The sequence below is a fragment of the Ochlerotatus camptorhynchus genome, unplaced genomic scaffold (assembly GCF_037179485.1).
Source record: "Ochlerotatus camptorhynchus isolate MF236.1 unplaced genomic scaffold, CSIRO-AGI_Acam_v1.1 ptg000313l, whole genome shotgun sequence".
Lineage (NCBI taxonomy): Eukaryota > Metazoa > Arthropoda > Insecta > Diptera > Culicidae > Ochlerotatus > Ochlerotatus camptorhynchus.
In genome coordinates, this window is record NW_027040801.1 from 959,385 (window position 1) to 979,289 (window position 19,905).

Consider the following 19,905-nt stretch of genomic DNA (forward strand, 5'->3'; position numbering starts at 1 on the left):
CTGTTGTGGATCCCGTTGCTGAGAGGGAGACGACGGATTCAACTTCCTGCAAGGTTCCAATCCTACCCGATGATTTCAAAGGGGTGCTTGGAAGTACGCTGGACCTGTCCTGGAGATTCACTTCATATACCGTCAAAACCCTACTGACCTCGCCGAAAACGTCTTAATCGATCACTGAATTCCAATTCGAAGATCTCTAGACAAATTCTTAATGCACAGCAACAAGTGTCATTTGACTTGATGACACATGTTTTGTACAAACAAAGTGCCAGATTCCTCTACAGCTATTAATTTTTCGATCATACAGCATTTACCATCACAAAGGGAAACCGTCCCTATTATTCTGTGTGTTTTCGGTTCATTCAGCAACAAACTCATGTCTTCATTTTCTCGATTTTTCCACAGACTCTGAGCCACACGACAGCCCGAGCAACGGCAGCCGCATCATCAAATTTTATCTCTGTGCACATCTTCAACAGAAACACCAGGCAGCATCCATCGACCAAACCACCACCACACTTTAGAGCTCCCAAATGACATGTAGATAACGGGGAAAATTCGAATAATCTACCACCACTAATTTTATGGATTTCCTTCAGCAGCAGCAGCAGCAAGTCGCCTTCACATTTTTCCATTTATTATTATTGGTTGTTACTTGGTAAAAATATAACCTACTGAAGAAAAAAAAACAAAACTAGCGACTAAGTGAGTGTGCAAAAGCAAAAATAAATCACAGTGCAGTGTTCTGTTGTGAATCAGTTGTGTTCCTGTGTGTGTGTTTTTGTATATTCTGAGAGGGCCCGCAACTATAGCGGATCGCGGTGAAAATCAAGGAAGAAAGATAGCGAAGAAAAGCTTCATTCACCAGAAAGGAAAGAAGAAGGACAAGAAGAAAGCGCAAGAGTGAGTGTGAGGGAGGAAGCAACGAAAGAAAAATCAGTCGCTCGAAAGAGCACCAATATTTATGTATTGCAGTAACCAGAGTAGTATGGCTACTCTGTTACAGCAGAAGAGTTTTATGAAAAATCTGACCAATGGAACAAACAACGTGGTGGTCGTAAATGGCACCAACGATAACCAGACAGCAACGATGGTGGCGGCAGCGGGTGCCACGATGGCCACCGTTCCCGGAAGTGCAAGCAGGATGTTGCTACCACACGAGACGACGACCACCTTGATCCACCAGCAGCCGTTGATTCATCAGCAAACGACGTTCACGTCGTCACATTTGCCTGCCTCCAGCTCGATCAGCTTGACCAATTCGAGCAGCTTCAACAGCCAATTCATCAGTCATCTCCAGAGCAATCATCATCTGTCGACGCAGCAAATCTTCGGCGGCAGCAACAGTAGTCATCCGCATATTGTCACAACGACTGCTACTCCCACCACTTCCTTTCAGAGTCAGTTCAACAATGCCTACGTCGACGTCAATGCAATATTTCGTTCAGCAGCAGCATCACCCACCACCACTAGTACCGCCACAATGCAATCCTTCTCGTCAACTCATCATCCGCTGCCACACCTAACGAATAACACCAGCAGCTCCTTAGTGTACATAAATGGGACCCAACAGAGCTCGGCAACAGGGCTGTCCAAGTCGTCGCATCTTCATTCTCATCACCAACATCAACATCAGACTGTATCCGAGAGCCAGACTGCCAATACCACCGATTCCGCACGGACCACTGCGACCTCCGACGGATACGGTGACTGTGGAAACGGGACAGAAGAACAACCTGCCACTGCCACTGGCGAGACGGAGGTGAACTCCACCGTCGCCGCCACCGCCGAGAAGGAGGATGACCAGGAGCAAGAACCCGAACCAGAAATCGACATTGTCATTAACAATGTGGTGTGTTCGTTCAGCGTCCGCTGTCATCTGAACTTGCGCAACATCGCACTGAACGGTTTCAACGTGGAGTTCCGTCGCGAGAACGGAATGGTCACGATGAAGCTGCGACGTCCCTACACGACCGCGTCCATTTGGTCTTCGGGCAAAATTACCTGCACCGGTGCTACTTCGGAAGATCAGGTAAACAGTTGTCCGTTTTCACGAACAACCGTGACAATCTAACGTTTGGTTTTGGTTTGCTTGCAGGCAAAGGTTGCGGCTCGGCGTTACTCGCGTTGCCTTCAGAAACTAGGTTTTAATGTTAGGTTTAGGAATTTCCGAATCGTGAACGTGCTGGGGACGTGCAGTATGCCGTGGGGCATCATGATCGTCAACTTCTCCGAGAGGTACAAGAAGGACGCCAGCTACGAGCCGGAGCTGCACCCGGGTGTGACCTACAAACTGTACAACCCCAAGGCGACGCTGAAGATCTTCTCCACCGGCAGCATCACAGTGACGGGTGAGTAGCGGGTGGGGGACGGTGTCGAGAAGCGATGGGTTTTTCCATCAAGGGTACGAACATTGATAAAATCGGATTTAATGGAAGTACGTATGGGTGTTAAAGGTTTAAGGCAATATTTTGTAATATCGCATCGAAATGCACATCGAGCATGTTGAAAGGGGCGTATAATTTTGCATAGACCAGGCCTTTTTTTACACTGGTTTATTTACCGTGTAAAAAAAATTACCAAGACTTAGACTTTACACATGCTAAAATATTTTTGAAAAATTGTATTTTGATGCCATTTCTAATTATAGCTACACGGTCCATTAGACATATTTCAAAAAATTCTGTATTAAAACTATAACATTGTGTCATATTTTCGGCATTTTGGAAAACTTTGTAAGTTTTTATTTATATAATGCGTTTATTTTTCCAGGCTCATTTGCTGTAGCTTTGCGGAGCCGACATTAATTGTTTAGATCACAATTACTCAAAACTAACGTTAGTACTTTGTAAGTTTTAAACCTGGAAAACCATGTCGAAGAATGTAGAAAACATCCCCATAGTACTTACCTCGGAATCCTCCTCCAGAATTCCATTAAAATTTACCTGAGAATTTTCTTGAATCATCAATTCTTATTATTTAGAAAATATCTTCAGGGATTCCTACTTTTGGAATACCTTTAGAATTCACATCAGACATTCCCTGAGAGTTCTCTTGACATTCTTCTCGAAATTCCCATGAGAGAAACTCTTACAATTTCCTTAGAACTATCTTTAAAATGTGGTTTCCTCAGAATAATTCTTGAAATTATCTTGGAACATTCTTCCTGGAATGCTACTCAGAATTTCTTGGAAATTTGCTGAAACATCCCTTATAATTGCTCTAGACGTCACTGGAATTATCAGCTCAATCCCCGTAATAGTCTCGTCAGAGCTACCGTGGAATTTACCTTTAATTCTCCTCACAATTTTCTTGAAATACTTCTCAAAATTACCTGGAACATCTTAGCTCCTTAAGAATTATATGCAGAATATCTTAAAATTTTGATCAAGCGATGATTTTTTTTTTAAATTGGACCTCTACGCCATATTTGATATTCGATATTTTAAATCTTTCGCATTCGTAATCTAAAAAAATTAAGACTGTGAAAACCTCAAGTCTAGTCTCAAGATCCAGAAATTTTCTCATATTAACTCCCGATCATAAGTATGGGGTCACCCAAAAAAAAAACATGCAAATTTGTTATGTTCATATATCTGTCATTTTACGTCAAAATTTCCTTCTCTTTAGGTCATTTGAAAGGTATTAAATGGAACATACTTCGAACATAATTGAAACAATTTACTATTCAGATTTTGTATGCTAAAAGTTTACCTAAAGTTACAACTGATTTATCGTGACTGAATTTCTCAGAATTGGGTCGGGCAAATTTTGAAATGAAAGTTGTGGTAGAACCCTTATTATATACCCAACTTGTTTCAGACTTCCCGCTGAGGTTGTTCCAGACTTACCCCGGAAGTTGTTTCAGACTCCCTCAGGAACTTGTTTCAGACGTCCCCCAGAAGTTGTTTCAAACTTCCATCGGAAGTTTTTCCAGACTTCCCCCGAAAGTTGTTCCAGACTTCCCCCAGATGTTGCCAGACTTCCCCCGAAAGTTGTCCCAGACTTCCCCCGGAAGTTGTTTCAGACTTCCCTCGGAAGTTTTTCCAGACTTCCCTCTGAAGCTGTTTCAGACTTCCCTCGGAAGTTTGTCCAGACTTCGCTCCGATGCTGTTTCAGACGCCCCTCGGAAGTTGTTCCAGACTTCTCCCCGGAAGTTGTTTCAGACTCACTCCCTCATGAACTTTTTCAGACTTCCCCTGGAAGTTGTTTCAGACCTCCCCCAAAAGTGGTTTCAAACTTCAGTCGGAAGTTGTTTCAGACTCCCTCAGGAAGTTGTTTCAGACTCCCTCAGGAAGTTTTTGCAGACTTCCCTCGGAAGTTGTGTCAGACTTCTCTCAGAAGTTGTTTCAGATTTCCCTGGAAAGTTGTTTCAAACTTGCCTCGGAAGTTGCTTCAAACTTCAGGCGGATGTTGTTTCAGATTTCCCTCGGAAGTTTTTCCACAGTTCCCCCGGAAGTTGTGTCAGACTCTCCCCGTAAGCTGTTTCAGACTCCCTCAGAAACTTGTTTCAGACATGCCTAAGAAGTTGTTCCAGACTTCCATCGGGAGTTTTTCCAGACTTCCCCCGAAAGTTGTTCCAGATTTTCCGCGGAAGTTGTTTCAGACTCCCTCAGGAACTTGCTTTAATCTTCCCTCGGAAGTTGTTTCAAAAATCCCTGGGAAGTTGCTTCGGACTTACCTCGGAAGTTGTTTCAAACTTCAGTCAGAAGTTATTTCAGACTTCCCTCTGAAGCTGTTTCACATTTCCATCGGAAGTTTTTCCAGACTTACCTTGGAATTTGTTCCAGACTTCCCTTGGAAGTGGTTTCAGACTCCCTCAGGAACTTATTTCAGACGTCCATCGGAAGTTGTTTCGGACTTCCCTCGGAAATTGTTCCAAACTTCCCGCCGGAAGTTGTTTCAGACTCCCCGGATGCTGTTTCAGACTCCCTCAGAAACTTGTTTCAGACTTTCCGCGGAAGATATTGCAGACTCCCTCAGGAACTTGCTTTAGTCTTCCCTCGAAAGTTGTTTCAGACTTCCCTGGGAAGTTGTTCCAGACTTCCCCCCGGAAGTTGTTTCAGACTTTCCTCGGAAGTTGTTTCAGACTCCCTCCGGAACCTGTTTCAGACTTCCGCAGAAACTTGTTTCAAACTACCTCAGAAACTTGTTTCAGACTCCCTCAGAAACTTGTATCAGACTTCCCCCCGGAAGTTGTTTCGGACTTCCTCAGGAAGTTGTTTCAGGCTTCCCTCGGAAGTTGTTTCAGACTTCCCTCTGAAGGTATTTCAGATTTCCCTCAGAAGTTTTTCCAGACTTCCCGCGAAAGTTGTTCCACACTTCCCCCAGAAGTTGTTTCAGCCTCTCCCCGGAAGCTTTTTCAGACTCCCTCAGAAACTTGTTTCAGACTCCATAGGAAAGTTGTTTCAGACTTTCCTCGAAAGTTGTTCCAGACTTCCTCCGGAAGTTGTTTCAGACTCCCTCAGGAACTTGTGTCAGACCTCCCCCGGAAGTTGTTTCAGACTTCCATCGCAAGTTTTTCTAGACTTCCCCCGAAAGTTGTTCCAGACTTTCCGCGGAAGTTGTTCCAGACTTTCCGCGGAAGTTGTTTCAGACTCCCTCAGGAACTTGCTTCAGTCTTCCCTCGAAAGTTGTTCCAGACTTCCTCCGGAAGTTGTTTCAGACTCCCTCAGGAACTTGTGTCAGACCTCCCCCGGAAGTTGTTTCAGACTTCCATCGCAAGTTTTTCTAGACTTTCCCCGAAAGTTGTTCCAGACTTTCCGCGGAAGTTGTTTCAGACTTCCCTCTGAAGCTGTTTCACATTTCCATCGGAAGTTTTTCCAGACTTACCTCGGAAGTTGTTCCAGACTTCCCTTGAAAGTTGTTTCAGACTCCCTCAGGAACTTATTTCAGACGTCCATCGGAAGTTGTTTCAGACTTTCCTGGGAAGTTGTTTCAGACTTCCTTTGGAAGTTGTTATAGACTTCCCTGGAAGTTGTTTGAGACTTCCCTGGGAAGTTGTTTCAGAATTCCATCTAAAGTTGTTTCAGACTTCCCTCTGAAGTTGTTTCACACTTCCCTTGGAAGTTGTTTCAGACTCCCTCAGGAACATATTTCAGACGTCCCTCGGAAATTGTTTCAAACTTCCCTCGAAAGTTGTTCCAGACTTCCCCCGGAAGTTGTTCCAGACTTCCCCCGGAAGTTGTTCCAGACTTCCCCCGGAAGTTGTTTCAGACTCCCTCAGGAACTTGTGTCAGACCTCCCCCGGAAGTTGTTTCAGACTTCCATCGCAAATTTTTCTAGACTTCCCTCGAAAGTTGTTTCAGACTTCCCTCGAAAGTTGTTTCTGACTTCCTCAGGAACTTGCTTTAGTCTTCCCTCGGAAGTTGTTTAAAACTTCCTCAGGAACTTGTTTCAGACTTCCCTCGAAAGTTGTTTCAGACTTCCCCCGGAAAGTTGTTCCAGACTTCCCCTGGGAAGTTGTTCCAGACTTCCCCTGGGAAGTTTTTCCAGATTTCTCCATGAAGTTGTTTCAGGTTTACCCCGAGAAGTTGTTCCAGACTTCCTCTGGAAGTTATTCCAGTTTACTCCCGGAAGTTTCCTTTCGGCGGCTTACCAGGAAGTTTCTTCCGATCTCCTAAAACTTTCTCCTGATTTCCCTTCCGGCCTCTTCGGAAAGTTTCTCCTGAACTTCCTCCAAAAGTGTCTTCAGACTCCCCTCGGAATTTTCTTTCATCTTGCTCCGCAGCTTTTTCCGACTTCTTTGGAAAGGATCATTTAATTTACCCCGGAATTTTCTTTTAATTTGTCCTGAAAGTCTCTTCCTACTTCCTCGGGAAAATCCCTTTGACGGGAAATCTATTTCCACTACCTCTAGCAGTTTCTTCCAACTTCCTTTGGAAGTTCCTTCAGTTTTCTCTAGGCTTTCCTTGCTGGTGCCTCGACTCGGTTGCCTTGAGCTTCCTCTGGATATGCACGGTTGATCAAACCGACTCAAAATTGAGTTAGGTCGACCCAATTTCGTCAAAAGTGAATTGAATGTTTCTGGATTTACCAGGAAAAACTTCTTGAATATGAGGAAAATCGATAGAGGTGTTTCACTCAATCTTTTAGTATACTTCTAGACTGAGTAAAATTTTCATGGATTTTCCTCACATTCGTGAAGTGTTTCCTGGTTTTCCACGACTTTTGCCCGGTAAATTCATCTCACTTTTGAGTAAATCCGCTTTTGGACGAAATTGGGTTGACTTAAATCAATTTTGAGTGGTTCCGACCGTGTGTATTTCGACCTTTCGAAGTTTCCTAGGAAACTTTTTAGTTATTGATATATTACTTAAATACAGTGCTGAGAAAGATACAACCTATTTGTATGTTCCAGTTTGAGTAGCGATGTATGATGTATGTTTAACACGCTTTCTTTCTTCTACACTTTATACTGAAACGCCTAATAGAAGCCTCCCAAGTCCCCTGGAAATCTCTGAAGATAACCTTGAAACTATCGAGATTTGACGCTTATATAATTCCTCTACAATTTCCTCGAGCTTCTGTAGAAACATTACACCAGAAAATCCAAATGCTACTCTGGAATTCATGGATTTGGATCGATAGCTTCCACTTAGTGACTTCTGGACCGCTGGGTTCTGTGCAGTAATTACTATCTCAGTAGACCATTAGAACTTTCTGGATTTGGAATCGTGGTTTTTTGTTAACTTGCTGCCTGATTTCTTTTAATTACACTGAACCTAAACGTCATCCTTGGATTGAATGATTATTCGCTTACCCAAGCCCAATACCACTTATCAGATGATATTGAGATGATCGTCATTCGATTCATAGCAAACCAATTCGGATGCTTGTCATCTTATTGTTGGATGATTTTAGTTTAATTTTTGAAAGCCTACGTAGACGTAAATCAAACGAAAAAAAAAATAATAGTGTAGAATACTGTTCATATGTCTCTCGAATGATTATTGATCTCGAAAGGTAAGATTCATTTCAAATATTTATATTTATATTTATTTGCAAAACAAAAACAAATGGACTTTCTGAGCCGGATGACATTATAGCAGGGGTGGCATGGCTAAATATTGTGCTGAATGATGGTCATCGTTATTTTTTATTCTAGAGGTTGTTGACTACTCTTAAATTCACGGATTTTGCTTCTCTGAAGATCAGTCCATTACATTGATCCTAAAGCAACATAATAAAAAAAAACTTCAAAAAGTAAATGTTCACACCATGTTTTTTGATTTTGAGAGTAACTTATCTTCGGAATTATTTGCTTGAACAAAACTAATGGTGTTATAGTTTATGTCCGAAATCCGAAATGTTTCTTTCGAATGTTAGAAAGTCAGACTGCGAGCGATTATATGCCATATATCGAATGATTTTAGTAATGGTGCATTTGCAAAAGAAATTCTTTCTGTTTTGAGCTGAAAACTATCCATTATTCCTAGCATATGCTCTGTAAATGGTTCACATATGAAACATATGTTAATATTCATTCGTCAGTCGAAAGTAATACACACGTTCTTGTGCAGAAATTCATCCAAATGGTTTTGTCATTCAAAATTTGGAAACATATAAACTGTAGTCAACTGAATGCGAATTCATTCTACAACAGGAGGATGATTTCGTTCAGTGTAGGCTTTGTTATTAAAACCCTCCAGCCCTGGGCACTGGGTCGTAATAAAACATTACCGAGTCCATTGGATCGGCCTTGTACGTTCTATGTTTTCTGAACGATTTTTAAAATCTGTCCATGCACTGGATATGGAGTTCGGATAATCGAACTTGTCCTCAAAATATACTGAATTTTCGGTGGAAAAGGCTAAAGGAGCTTGCCAATTTGCTGCTTAAATTTGTGGATTTGTTTTAGTCAGCGACGTCAAGTAACCTCACTTTTTACCTGTGCACCAACTTTGAAAACCTAGTTTATGCCCAAATAACACTCGAATTAGTTCTAAAACGGGAGAGTCCATTGAAGCGAAATGGATGGGGACAGTGGAAATGCCAACTCCCTGTCTTTAACATTTCGTGAATATAAGGTGGGCTCTTCTCCCCAGTCACTGGGGCATCCTCCTGTTCGATAGCCTGTGTTTTGATTGGTTGTATGATCCTGTTGTTGGAAGGAGATTCTCATTTATCCCGTGGATTCTCCCAAACCGTTTTTGGCCCTTCATACAATGGCAGGTTGAGTACAATTAGAGGTTATTAAACTTGATCATGTCGAAAAGCGAGGATAGTTCAAAGTCTACCGACAGTTCTTCTTTTTCCTTTATTTAACGTCGGTCTCTGTTCCGCAATCTAGTGCCAATCACCGACGGACATCGATTGCCATTCATTGACGGCAATCGAATGTGCAGGAAGGCAGCTTCCACACCTGCGTAGGATATCGCACCCATTCAACACACATGGGCCGGGACCAACGGCTTTAATTCCCTTCCGAAGGAAGACGTGACCAGAGATTTTTATGCCTCAGAAAAATCCCACCGACCTCGGCTGGGATTGAACCCAGACCTATCGGGGTGTTAGAAAGCAGTTACGCTTACCACTACACCACCGGCGCCGGCTATCTACCGACAGTTGTGTTGCTACAGTGAGTGGTAGTTCCATATCATTATCTGCATTTTGCAACCGATTCGAGTGCAAATTGGCAAAGAATCATTTTTTGAAAGTTGGGTGCCCAGGTAAAAAGTGAGGTTTTAATTTTAGAATAAAAAATTTCTTGGACGTTATTTTCGCCTGACTCATTTTGATTCTCGCCAACTTCTCAGATTCAATTATATTCGATAGCTGATAATTTGGAGTTCGTACAACTTCTAGAGAAAGTTTAAAGCTTTTCCAGAAGATTCGTAGTAAACTTCCGAGTTTGTAAGAAAGGTTTGAAAAGTTTCAGAATTCTGAAAAACACGGTATTTTGATTGAATAAACTAGTCAAAGTTAGAGAGGGTCTAGTATAAGAAAGGAGCGGATTCAATACAAACTGCCGTGGCAACCTATACCCAGGCGATTTCTAGCAACACTGCCACTGCAGTCAAGATAGGTGCGGCTCGATTGGCTCTGGCTTTGACAGTTCGTTTGGCTCAAAATCAGCCAGTCCACTCCTCTCTTATACTAGACCCTCTCTAGTCAAAGTGCTTTTTCGCCTGCAAGTCATCATGTTATTCTCTTAAGTCCTTTCTCACGGTCATCCGGCAACTCGGATCAACTTGCAATTGCTTAAAACCTGCGCATATTATTTTGCTACATACTTTTCATACCCAAGCAATCATGGCTTCATCAATAACTGAAACATAAGCTAAGCCTGCCATTCATTGACCATTACCATCAACTTCGACAGTCCGATAAAATTTTGGAAATCAGCCCACTGTAGTCTGCCGCATTTGGTAAGCTTATTCATTTCCATCCATTATTGATTAAACCGAACAATAACAATCGTTCCGTTACACGGTCGCCAGTCCAAAGCACTAATTCCTTGTCCTTTCATCTCGCCCACAGCCGCCAGCGTTGCGTTCGTGCAGGCCGCCATCGAGCAGATCTTCCCGCTGGTGTACGAATTCCGCAAGAAGCGTACCCCGCAGGAGAAGATAGAGATACTGAAGCCGCCCGTATTCGATCCGGAACTGTTGATCGAAGAGGAATGTGATATCGACGAATCGGCCACGATGTTCCCGGCGGGTGGCAACGCAGGAGAAGGAGAAGGAGCCTGCATCGAAATTGTCGACGATGACGACGGGGACGCGTTCGACGACGACGAGGACGTACGCAGCAGCAGCAACCACACCAAAGCAATACACCAGCGAAGGAATCACCGTCGCTCGTGCAAGTCCCGCTACAGCAGCAGCTCCCAGAATGGCGGCCGGCGGCGTCCGGCCGGTAAGGCCGACAACGATCCCACCGAGGACGCGATGTTCGTGTCGGACGACGACGATGACGACATCGTCGAGGAGCTGATCGAGAGTGACGATGAGTAGATCATCCAGATCGTTTTCCTATTTTCCTTTCGGCTTTACTCAATTCGTTTACTCAATGCTGTTCGAGGTGCGCGAATCCCGCCCGGCTCAAATGCCTTTTGAATATAGAGATCTTACAATATTCAACGCTTATTGCTTGTTACATTTCTCTGTTTAACCCGTTTTTTTTCTATTGTTTTCTAATAGAAAAAATGTGGTTTCATGTAAGGAACTGGTCATAGACAAACAAACACACTCACACACTCTGAGAACAGTAGATTGTAAACATTGAGCAATTGAGCAAGCCTCTCCCTTGAAACATTTACCTTAACTACAACAAATCCTGTGAATAGTAATGTTTATGTATAAATAGGCATCAAGGAATCGAAATAATTCAGTTTCGTGAATGTTTTGAGCCAAAATAGGGTAGCCTTATTTTAGTGATGTTAGTAATTTGTCATGTCGATTCTCTCAAAGTCAAAGAGTTGAGGTGAGGGTTGAGATTTGCCCACGCCCACGTTACATACTCTCCGTTTTTCGATTTATCAGGTTTTGTTCTTTTGGAGGTGAGAGAGGATCCTCGTTCGCGCCAAAGCGTTGAGATATTTACGGTTTTGTTGCTTTTTTTTAATCCATTGTGACACTCTTTAATGGACAGGATATGGAAGTTTTGATTTACCTATCGGTTGACTAACAAAATAAAACTTGTATGAAATGAAAAAGGGTTCCTGCAAATGAAACACATACAGAAAAGCTGCGTTCCTATAATCTAACAATCACCGAAGAACGTCGTGGCAAACACACACACACACACACACACACCCACAACGGGCATTAATCACTATAAGATTATTGGTATTGTCTCGGTTCAGCAGTGTCGGAAGGGGGTGGTTCCGATATTCACAGAACTGAACACACAAACAAAAAACGAAATGATTGATATTTCCACCTCCATCAACCACCACCAACAACAACTTTTCATTCTAATGTAGATATTGTATTTATTTTAGGACAAGTAACAATACAAATACAAACTCATACACGCAGAGCGCGAGAAAGAGAGAGAGAGAGAGAAAGCGAGACACGAGCGTGATCTAGAATATATCAAAGCTTCTTTTGTCTCCTACTATTGTCACTGCAAGTTAGGATTTTCCTTTCGGTTCCAGTTTTGTTAATCTAATCTGTTTTTTTTTTTTTCGTTAAGCTTATTTTCTGTTGAAAAAAAAATGTTACAAAAAGATTATGTTGCAATCAAAAAAAAAATCTATCTATTCCATCGTGTGAGCGAAACTAATGTGAAATTTTAAGTTACTGTTTTGAGTTTTTTTATTTTTCTTTCTGGATCAATTTTCAACAGCACTTTGTTACAGTAGAGTACCTTGTTTGGTTATCTGGAGAGGAAGATAAAAGATGAAAATTAAAATCATTCGATTATTATTAGCTATGTACTTTTAGAGTGTGCTGAGCAAGAGGAGTGAAATGTGTCGCTGCGTACAATTGGTCCTGAGTTATTCGATTTGGCGTCATTGGTGCAGAGATCGACTTCCCCGGGAATGGAAAGCTTCGCTATCGCAGCGAAAATTGTGCACAGGAAGCTGGTCGAAAAAGATAGACTTCAGAAGCTTAGTTCACTGCATTGGTTTTGATGTCCGTGTTAGGAAATCGATTCGTCAGAAAGTTTAAGTGCTCCCGCACTTGAAAGTGATGTCTTTGTTAGGGAAACCATCAGGTGATTGTAAGATTTACGAATAAGCTTTCAGAGAGTATTCTCAGGACTTTTTTCATGAAGCGTTTTAAAATTTTCCGGGAACCGTCGGTGGGTTGTCAGGAAGTTGTGCTTTCCAGAAAAAGTTCATGCACTTTGTTACAGTCAGACCGGCTCAAAATTCAGTTGTTTCGATCCAATTTTGTTAAAAGTGAGTCTAGTTTTCCGGGCTTTCCCAGGAAAAACTTCTCAAATATGAGGAAAATCCTTGAAAAGTGTACTCAGTCTAGGAGTATTAGACTGAGTAAAGCCTCTTTTGATGAAATTGAGTCCACTTGACTCTATTTTGAGTCGGCCTGATCGTCCGTGTAGCTTTCTTGGATAAGCATTGAGGTCTTTGAAAAGGAGTTCTGAAGATGTTTAGCGAAGATTCAGGAAATATTCTGAGAATACCCTTAAGGTTCTTCACTGCCGCTATTCGCATAACAGTCCCTTTTGAATAGAAATTTCAGAGGACACGGGACTGCGAATAGCGGTAGTCCACGAGTCATTCGTTTGAAAACTGACTGGTTGAAATCCGTAGAACATCTAATGGAGTCCTTGCCTTACCCTAATAGAAAATAACCATAACAAATAGCTTAACGGCGTGTTTTGGGGTATCATCTAAACCATTTGTGGAATCGTTCTATCATCCGGATTACCGTTATTTTATGGTATTTTTATTAGGATAGTCCTGCTTGAAAAAGCATTGATGTCTTTCAAAAGGAGCTCAGAAAAAGAAGTTAAGGGAAGTTTTAGAAAAAAATCGGAGAACATTAAACGTTCTCCATGAGTCATTCTAAGAATTTTGGGAACGGTCTGGAAACTAGACTGCTTTAAAATTCTCTGAACCTCTCAAAGAATCCTTACCTTAGTCACTACCTGGAAATGCATTGAGGTCTTTCAAAAGAAGTTCTGATTTCTAGAAGGTAAAAGACTGATTGGAACATTTCGATCAGCTCGTGGAAGACTTTTAAGAAGTTTTACGGATATTCTTGTGAAGCTCACAAAACAACATTCCTAAGATTTTCCTGGATTTTGTATGAGGCTTTTCTATAAAACATAGCTTCTTGATAATCCTCTGAATTTTAGCTGGAATTGCTTTGAATTGCCTCTTGAAACCATCAATGAATGTAGCTGAGCTTGACTCTCCAAATAGTTTCTGGAAATGCTTCTGCGAAATGAGGGAAAACCTTCGACCAATATTCTCTTCCTAGTCTTTCAACTTCCCTTAGAAAAGCACTGGGAAATCCTCAGCCCCCTATTCTGCGAGTCACGTGACTCTCTCACCGGTGATGTGACAATAGTCACCTCGTGTGAGGTGACTCTCCATTTGATTTACATAGAGATTCACCTCACACGAGGTGACAATTGTCACCTCACCGGTGACAGAGAGTCACGTGACTCGCAGAATAAGGGGGCAATTGTTCTACTAATAAACCTCTAGAAAGTATGTCGTCCGTTTTCAAACTTTGCCTTGCAAACATCCAAACATTTCCTGAAGTCCTTCAAAACCACTGCCCCTAGAGAGCCTTACCAATAAATTTAGATCAGTTCAATCTAAACTCAAAACTGGTTACCGTCATTCCATTTGTTTTCCTCAAACTATGGATCGAGAAACTAATTGCTTGAATCCAGTATCAATTACCGCCCATTGGTGATCAAAACTGCGATATTTTCAATCTAATACTGGATCAAGCCCGAGAGGAACAGCAATTAAAACATTGAACCAGACCAAATTGAAAAATCGCAGTTTTTGACACCAGTTAAAAGCGGAAATTTGTACACTCATGGTAGTTTCGGAATTCCCACAACTTTTTACCTTGCCAATCCTTTGAAGGTTAATACATATTCAAGTTCCGAAAATTGCAAAACTTTCAGAAGATTCTACCGAAATGTTCTAGGACTGTGAGTTTCGTCGTAGTTGAAGTCGTAATTTCAGATTCCTTCGAAAAATTATCGAAAAAGATCGAAATTGGGAGGCCCTCTTTGCGACAGACCTCTTCCGAAAAATCATCAAAGTGTGGAGGTAGAAAGCCCTAATGGAAGTGATTGCCCTTCATGAAAGTGGAGGTGAGTTCCTTAGTTTCATCATAGTTTTGAATTCATGAAGGTGGAGCTCCAAAGCTTCATAAAAATGGAGGTAGAAAATACAAGCAGTGTGAAGTTGTCTCTAAAGCTTTATGAAAGATGTGCACGGTCGATCAGACCGACTCAAAATTTTGAGGACCGACCACCGGACTTCCTCAAAATTTTGAGGAATTTCGGCAAAAGTCTTTTCCAGGAAATACATTTTTAAGGTTAAGAGAAAAATTCATAGAGGTTTCACTCAGTCTATTAGTATATTCCCGGACTGAGTAAAATTTTCATGGTTTTCCAGCCCGGCTACTGAGAATAACTCAGAGAGCGAGAGTCGCTTCTACTTAGAGGTATGGAGACATTTATAAAAACTGCAGGAAGGCAGCGCTGAGTACCTACAGTTTTTATACATTTCTCATACAACTGAGTAGAAGTGACTCTCTCTCTCTCTCTGAGTTATTCTCAGTGGCCATGAGGGCTTTTGCCCGAAAAATTCAATACACTTTTGGACGAAACTGAGTCGGTCTGATCGAACGTGTGTTAGATGATAGTCCTGCAAGGCTTCCTCAAACTGGAGGTTGCAAGTCCCAAGTAGAATCCTCCAACACTTCATGCAAGTGGAGTTAGATAGTTCTTATGGAGGTGATAATCCTCCAAAGAATAATGAAAGTGAAGGTAGAATGCCACTGTGCCGATGTAAATGATCCTCCAAAGGTTCTTTAAAGGGGAGATAGAAATTCATAACGGAGTTGAAAGTATTCCAAAGCTTCTTCAAAGGGGAGATAGAAAGCCCTAATGGAGACGATAGTCTTCCAAAGTTTCATCAAGCTGTCAGCATGAAAGTGGAAGTCTAAAGTATCCTAGACTGAGTAAAATGTTCATGAATTTTCCTCATGCTCTAGAAGTTTTTCTTGGTTTTCCAGGACTTTTTCTCGGAAAATTCAACTCTCTTTTGACGAAATTGAATCGATTTTGACTCAATTTTGAGCTGGTCTGATCGACCGTTTGGTAGACGACAGATTCATCAAACTAGAGGTTGAAAGCGCAAAATAGAATCCTCCAACACTTCATGCAAGTGGAGGTAGAAAGTTCTAATGGAGATGATAATCCTCCAAATAATAATGAAAGTGAAGGTAGAATGCCACTGTGGCGATGTGAATAGTCCTCCAAAGGTTCATCAAAGTGGAGGTGACATTCTTAATGGAGCTGAAAGTATTCCGAAGCTTCTTCAATGGGAAGATAGAAAGCCCTAATGGAGTCGATAGTCTTCCAAAGTTTCATCAAAGTGAAGGTAGAAAGTCCTTCTCAGAGAGCAATCAGCATGAAAATGGAGGTGTTCTAGATCTCCAAAGCATAATGAAAGAGAAAGTTTGGAAGTCCTAGTGGAAGTGAGATAGTCCTCAAGTCCTACATATCTTCATCAAACTGGAGGTAGAAAGCCGTAGGCGTGATGATAGGCTTCCATAGTTCTAATGGATAGGTCAACATTTACAATGGAAGTGTACTAGATCTCCAAAGCATAACGAAAGAGAAAGTTTGGAAGTCCCAGTGGAAGTGAGGGAGAGTGCAACCATCAAAGTGGAGGTAGAAATTCTTAATAAAAATGGAAATTCTCCAAATTTTCGTCAAACTGGAGTTAGAAACGCAATAGTGATGATAGGCTTCCAAAGCTTCATCAAAGTGGAGGTAGGAAGCCCTAATGTAGATAATGGTTCGTGAAAGTTAAGGTATCAATTCTGAATGGAGGTAAAAGTCCAACAAAGCTTCATCAAAGTGGAGGTAGAACGTCCTGTAAAGCCTCATCAAAGGTTTGGAGTAATTTAAGTTTAAATGGAAAGTTCCAATGGAGCAGTTCCTGGTAAAATAGCGTAAACAAATAAGAATGTTTGAATCCACCTTCGACCGATTTGTATCAGACTTTGCGTAATTGTTTGTTATTGGCAATGATTCACATTTACGCTAAAATTCGGCCATTTTGAATATTGTAAAATTTTCCAAAATGATGTCCTTGAAATTTTTCAAATAATTTTAACACGGAACAGGCTTTTCTGATCAAAATGTCGTCTGAGACAAAGTTTTAGAGAAAAGGCATGTCTTCGTGGGAAAAATAAACAAAAAATGTTTAACTATTTTATGTAAAAAAAATAAATCCCAAATATCTCAAAATGTCCTTGGTTGATTTTTTTTTTTAAAATTATAAAAAAATTCAAACTTTTGGAATGTTCAAATCTGGAAAACTGACACAAACCGTAGGACAAGAACCTTTGGTAAAAATTTTGAAATTTTTGTTATCCTTTTTTGTGGAATTTTTCAATGATTTCAAACATTGTTTTCTGAGCATAAATTACATGAAAAAACGGTTTTAGAAAAAGTTCAAAATTTTGATCCAAAGTTCATGTTTTAAGATTTTTGTAAATCTTTAAGTGTCCATAATTTTAAACATTTTAAAGGTTTGCATTTGTCATAAGATTTTTTTTTTAATTTTAATATTCGGACTTAGGCATTTTGAGTAGTTTAGGTTCTTTTTTTTTCACTTGAAATGACTAAACACATGTTTTTGTATATTTAAGTAACACTTTATTTTGCTCTACAACTTTGTCTCAGATGTCATTTCAATCGGAAGTGTCTTTTTTTAGGCTACTATTTTTTAAGTTTCAATGGCGCCATTTTGAAAAATTTGCATGATCCAAAATGGCCGAATTTAAAAAAAAATGTGAATCGTTCATAGCAAACAATTATGCAAAGTTTCATGCAAATCGGAGAGGGTCGAGTTTTTCCGATTCGTCATTTGACGTGAAGCTGTTCCTAATGAAGATACCGTGAAGTGCCATAATTTCGTTCAACAATTTGTAGTGTATTGTGATATTTTCTAAATGGATATTCTTCCCACACAATAGTCAGTAACACCTATCCAAAATTCTTGTTCAATTCAAAATGTCCTCATTTAAGATTTGAATCGAATTTTGAGATAATGCGGGAAATTATAGTACTTTACGGTAGTCCTCCAAAGCTTCATCAATTGATAGATAGGCCCCCTTATTCTCCGCCGCTAGTGAGGTGACTCTCCGTGCAAATCAAACAAAGCCTCTAGTCACCTTACTAGTGACAGCGAGTCACCTCACCTCACTCGCGACACGGAACAGACCTCAGGAAATCCCTAGGGTCCAACGCTTTATGATAAAAGTGAAGGTAGAAATTCCGAATTGAGAGGAAAGTCCCCCAAAGTTTCATTAAAGTGGAGATAGAAATCCCTAATGGAAATGACAGTCCTCCAATGCTTTATCAAAGAGAAGATAGGAAGTCTTAATGAAGGTAATAGGCCTCCAATGCTTCGCGAAAGCGGAGGTATTTTTTATAATAGCCATGGGTCATCCGTGACTTGTTCGGGGATGAGATTTGAACTCGTGACTTTGGCGTGAGAGGTGTAGATGCTAACCACTACGCTTGTCGGGCTGTCCCCTTAGTGGAGGTATTTTAGTCCTCGAAAGCTTCTTGAAAGTCGAGGTAGAAATTCCAAATTGAGGTAATAATCCTCTGTAGCTTTATGAAAGTGGGGGTAGAAAGACCTAATGGAGATGATAGTCCATCCAAGCTTCCTAAAAATGGAGGTGGGAATTCCCCTGTAAAATCATGTAACACTTCATGAAGTCTGTCTTCACCTAAATTGGCAACCCTCCAAAAATGGTAGAAAGTTCTCAAAAGATTCGTCGAAGTATTTTATTAGAATCCACTACCTCTAAAATACCGGAATTCATTGAATAACTAGTTTATTTTGACTTAAAAAAACAAAGATTGAAAAAGTAGCTGTCAGTGATAAAAATGTGCATGCTTTCTTAGTCGAACATCATATTTTGTTTTCAATTAAATTTGTAGAAACATCAAAATATGAATTCAACCTCATTGAAAAAATAAGTATCTAAAAATATGTTATCAACATGATTTCAAAAACATAATTTGATAATGTTCTGTGCGGCGTGTGAGGTGAGATGACTCGCTGTCACTAGTGAAGTGACAATTGTCACCTCGGGTGAGGTGACTCTCCATTTTATTTGCATGGAGACTCACCTCACTCGAGGTGACAATTGTCACTTCACCATCACTTAATTGTCACCTAACCTCACACGCTGCGCAGAATAGGCCTAAAAGGCCTAATGGAGGTTTTTCCTATCCATAAGACCACAACAACTGTCCCATATGAATAGAGCAGTTCAACGCCAAATAAAGAATCGGAAAAACCTGGATCTTCTTCGGCAATTATTCACATTTTTGCTAAAATTCTTGAACCATTATGCAACTTGTAAATTTTTTAAAATGGGATCTTTGACATTTTTAAATAAATTGTAACACGAAGATGGCACTTCTGATTGAAATGACGCAAAAAAGTCAATTTTGCGCAATATTTTTTTTAATTTCAAGGAAGCCATTTTGAAAATTTTAGAAGATCTAAAATGGCCAAATTTCAGCAAACTTTCATACAAATCGCTCTTTTTCCTGGAACTGCTGACTTATAAATCAAGCAGAGATGGGACAGTTAAGCGTTTATAGGCAGTTCTAGTCCTCAATTTCTTTATAAAAGTGTAGCTAGAAAGTCCAAATGAAGGCAACAATCCTCCTTTACAAAAGTGGTGGTAGAAAGTCCTATTGGAGATGGGGGGGCGTCACATCTAAATCGCAATTCTAGATGCTCGAAAAATCTCACTTTAGCGAATCAATCTACGAAAAATCTTCTTTCATTTCTCGCATCTACTGGCATCGCGCATCATCTTTTTGCAGGAAATCTTAAGAATCATCATCAATCTTCTTTCTATCTATTCAGCGTGCGCGCAGCTAACCACAGCAAAACAATCCCCCTTATTCTGCGCCGCGAGTGAGGTGAGGTGACTCGCTGTCACTAGTGAGGTGACACAAGTCACTGCGAGTGAGGTGACTCTCCATTTGATTTGTACGGAGAGTCACCACTCGCGGTGACTTGTGTCATCTCACTTGTGACAGCGAGTCACCTCACCTCACTCGTGGCGCAGAATAAAGGGGAATATCTTTCCTGCATCTTAGATAGAGTCACCCTCCTCGAGCTTCACCAAAGTGAAGATAGTCCACCTTATTCTGTGCTGCGAGTGAGGTGAGGTGACTCGATGTAACTAGTGA

At 40.9% G+C, this 19,905-nt stretch overlaps 1 protein-coding gene across 4 annotated transcripts in view; it reads left to right on the forward strand.

The window, feature by feature from the left end:
* The window catches only part of Trf2 (TATA box binding protein-related factor 2), a 99,248-nt gene extending 79,590 nt beyond the window's left edge, over positions 1-19,658 (forward strand). The window contains exons 2-5 of one of the 4 annotated variants that reach the window (XR_010518229.1): positions 406-2,032; positions 2,099-2,351; positions 10,483-17,817; positions 19,633-19,658. Coding sequence is in view for 2 of the 4 variants with exons in the window: in XM_065229321.1 (XP_065085393.1) it covers positions 965-2,032; positions 2,099-2,351; positions 10,483-10,958 (1,797 nt within the window). In the remaining 2 variants the exon portion in view is untranslated. Of the gene's footprint in view, positions 1-405; positions 2,033-2,098; positions 2,352-10,482; positions 17,818-19,632 lie in introns of those variants that run through there. The other 3 variants (XR_010518230.1, XM_065229321.1, XM_065229322.1) reach the window with 3 other exon arrangements.
* The last annotated feature ends 247 nt before the right edge of the window (positions 19,659-19,905 follow it).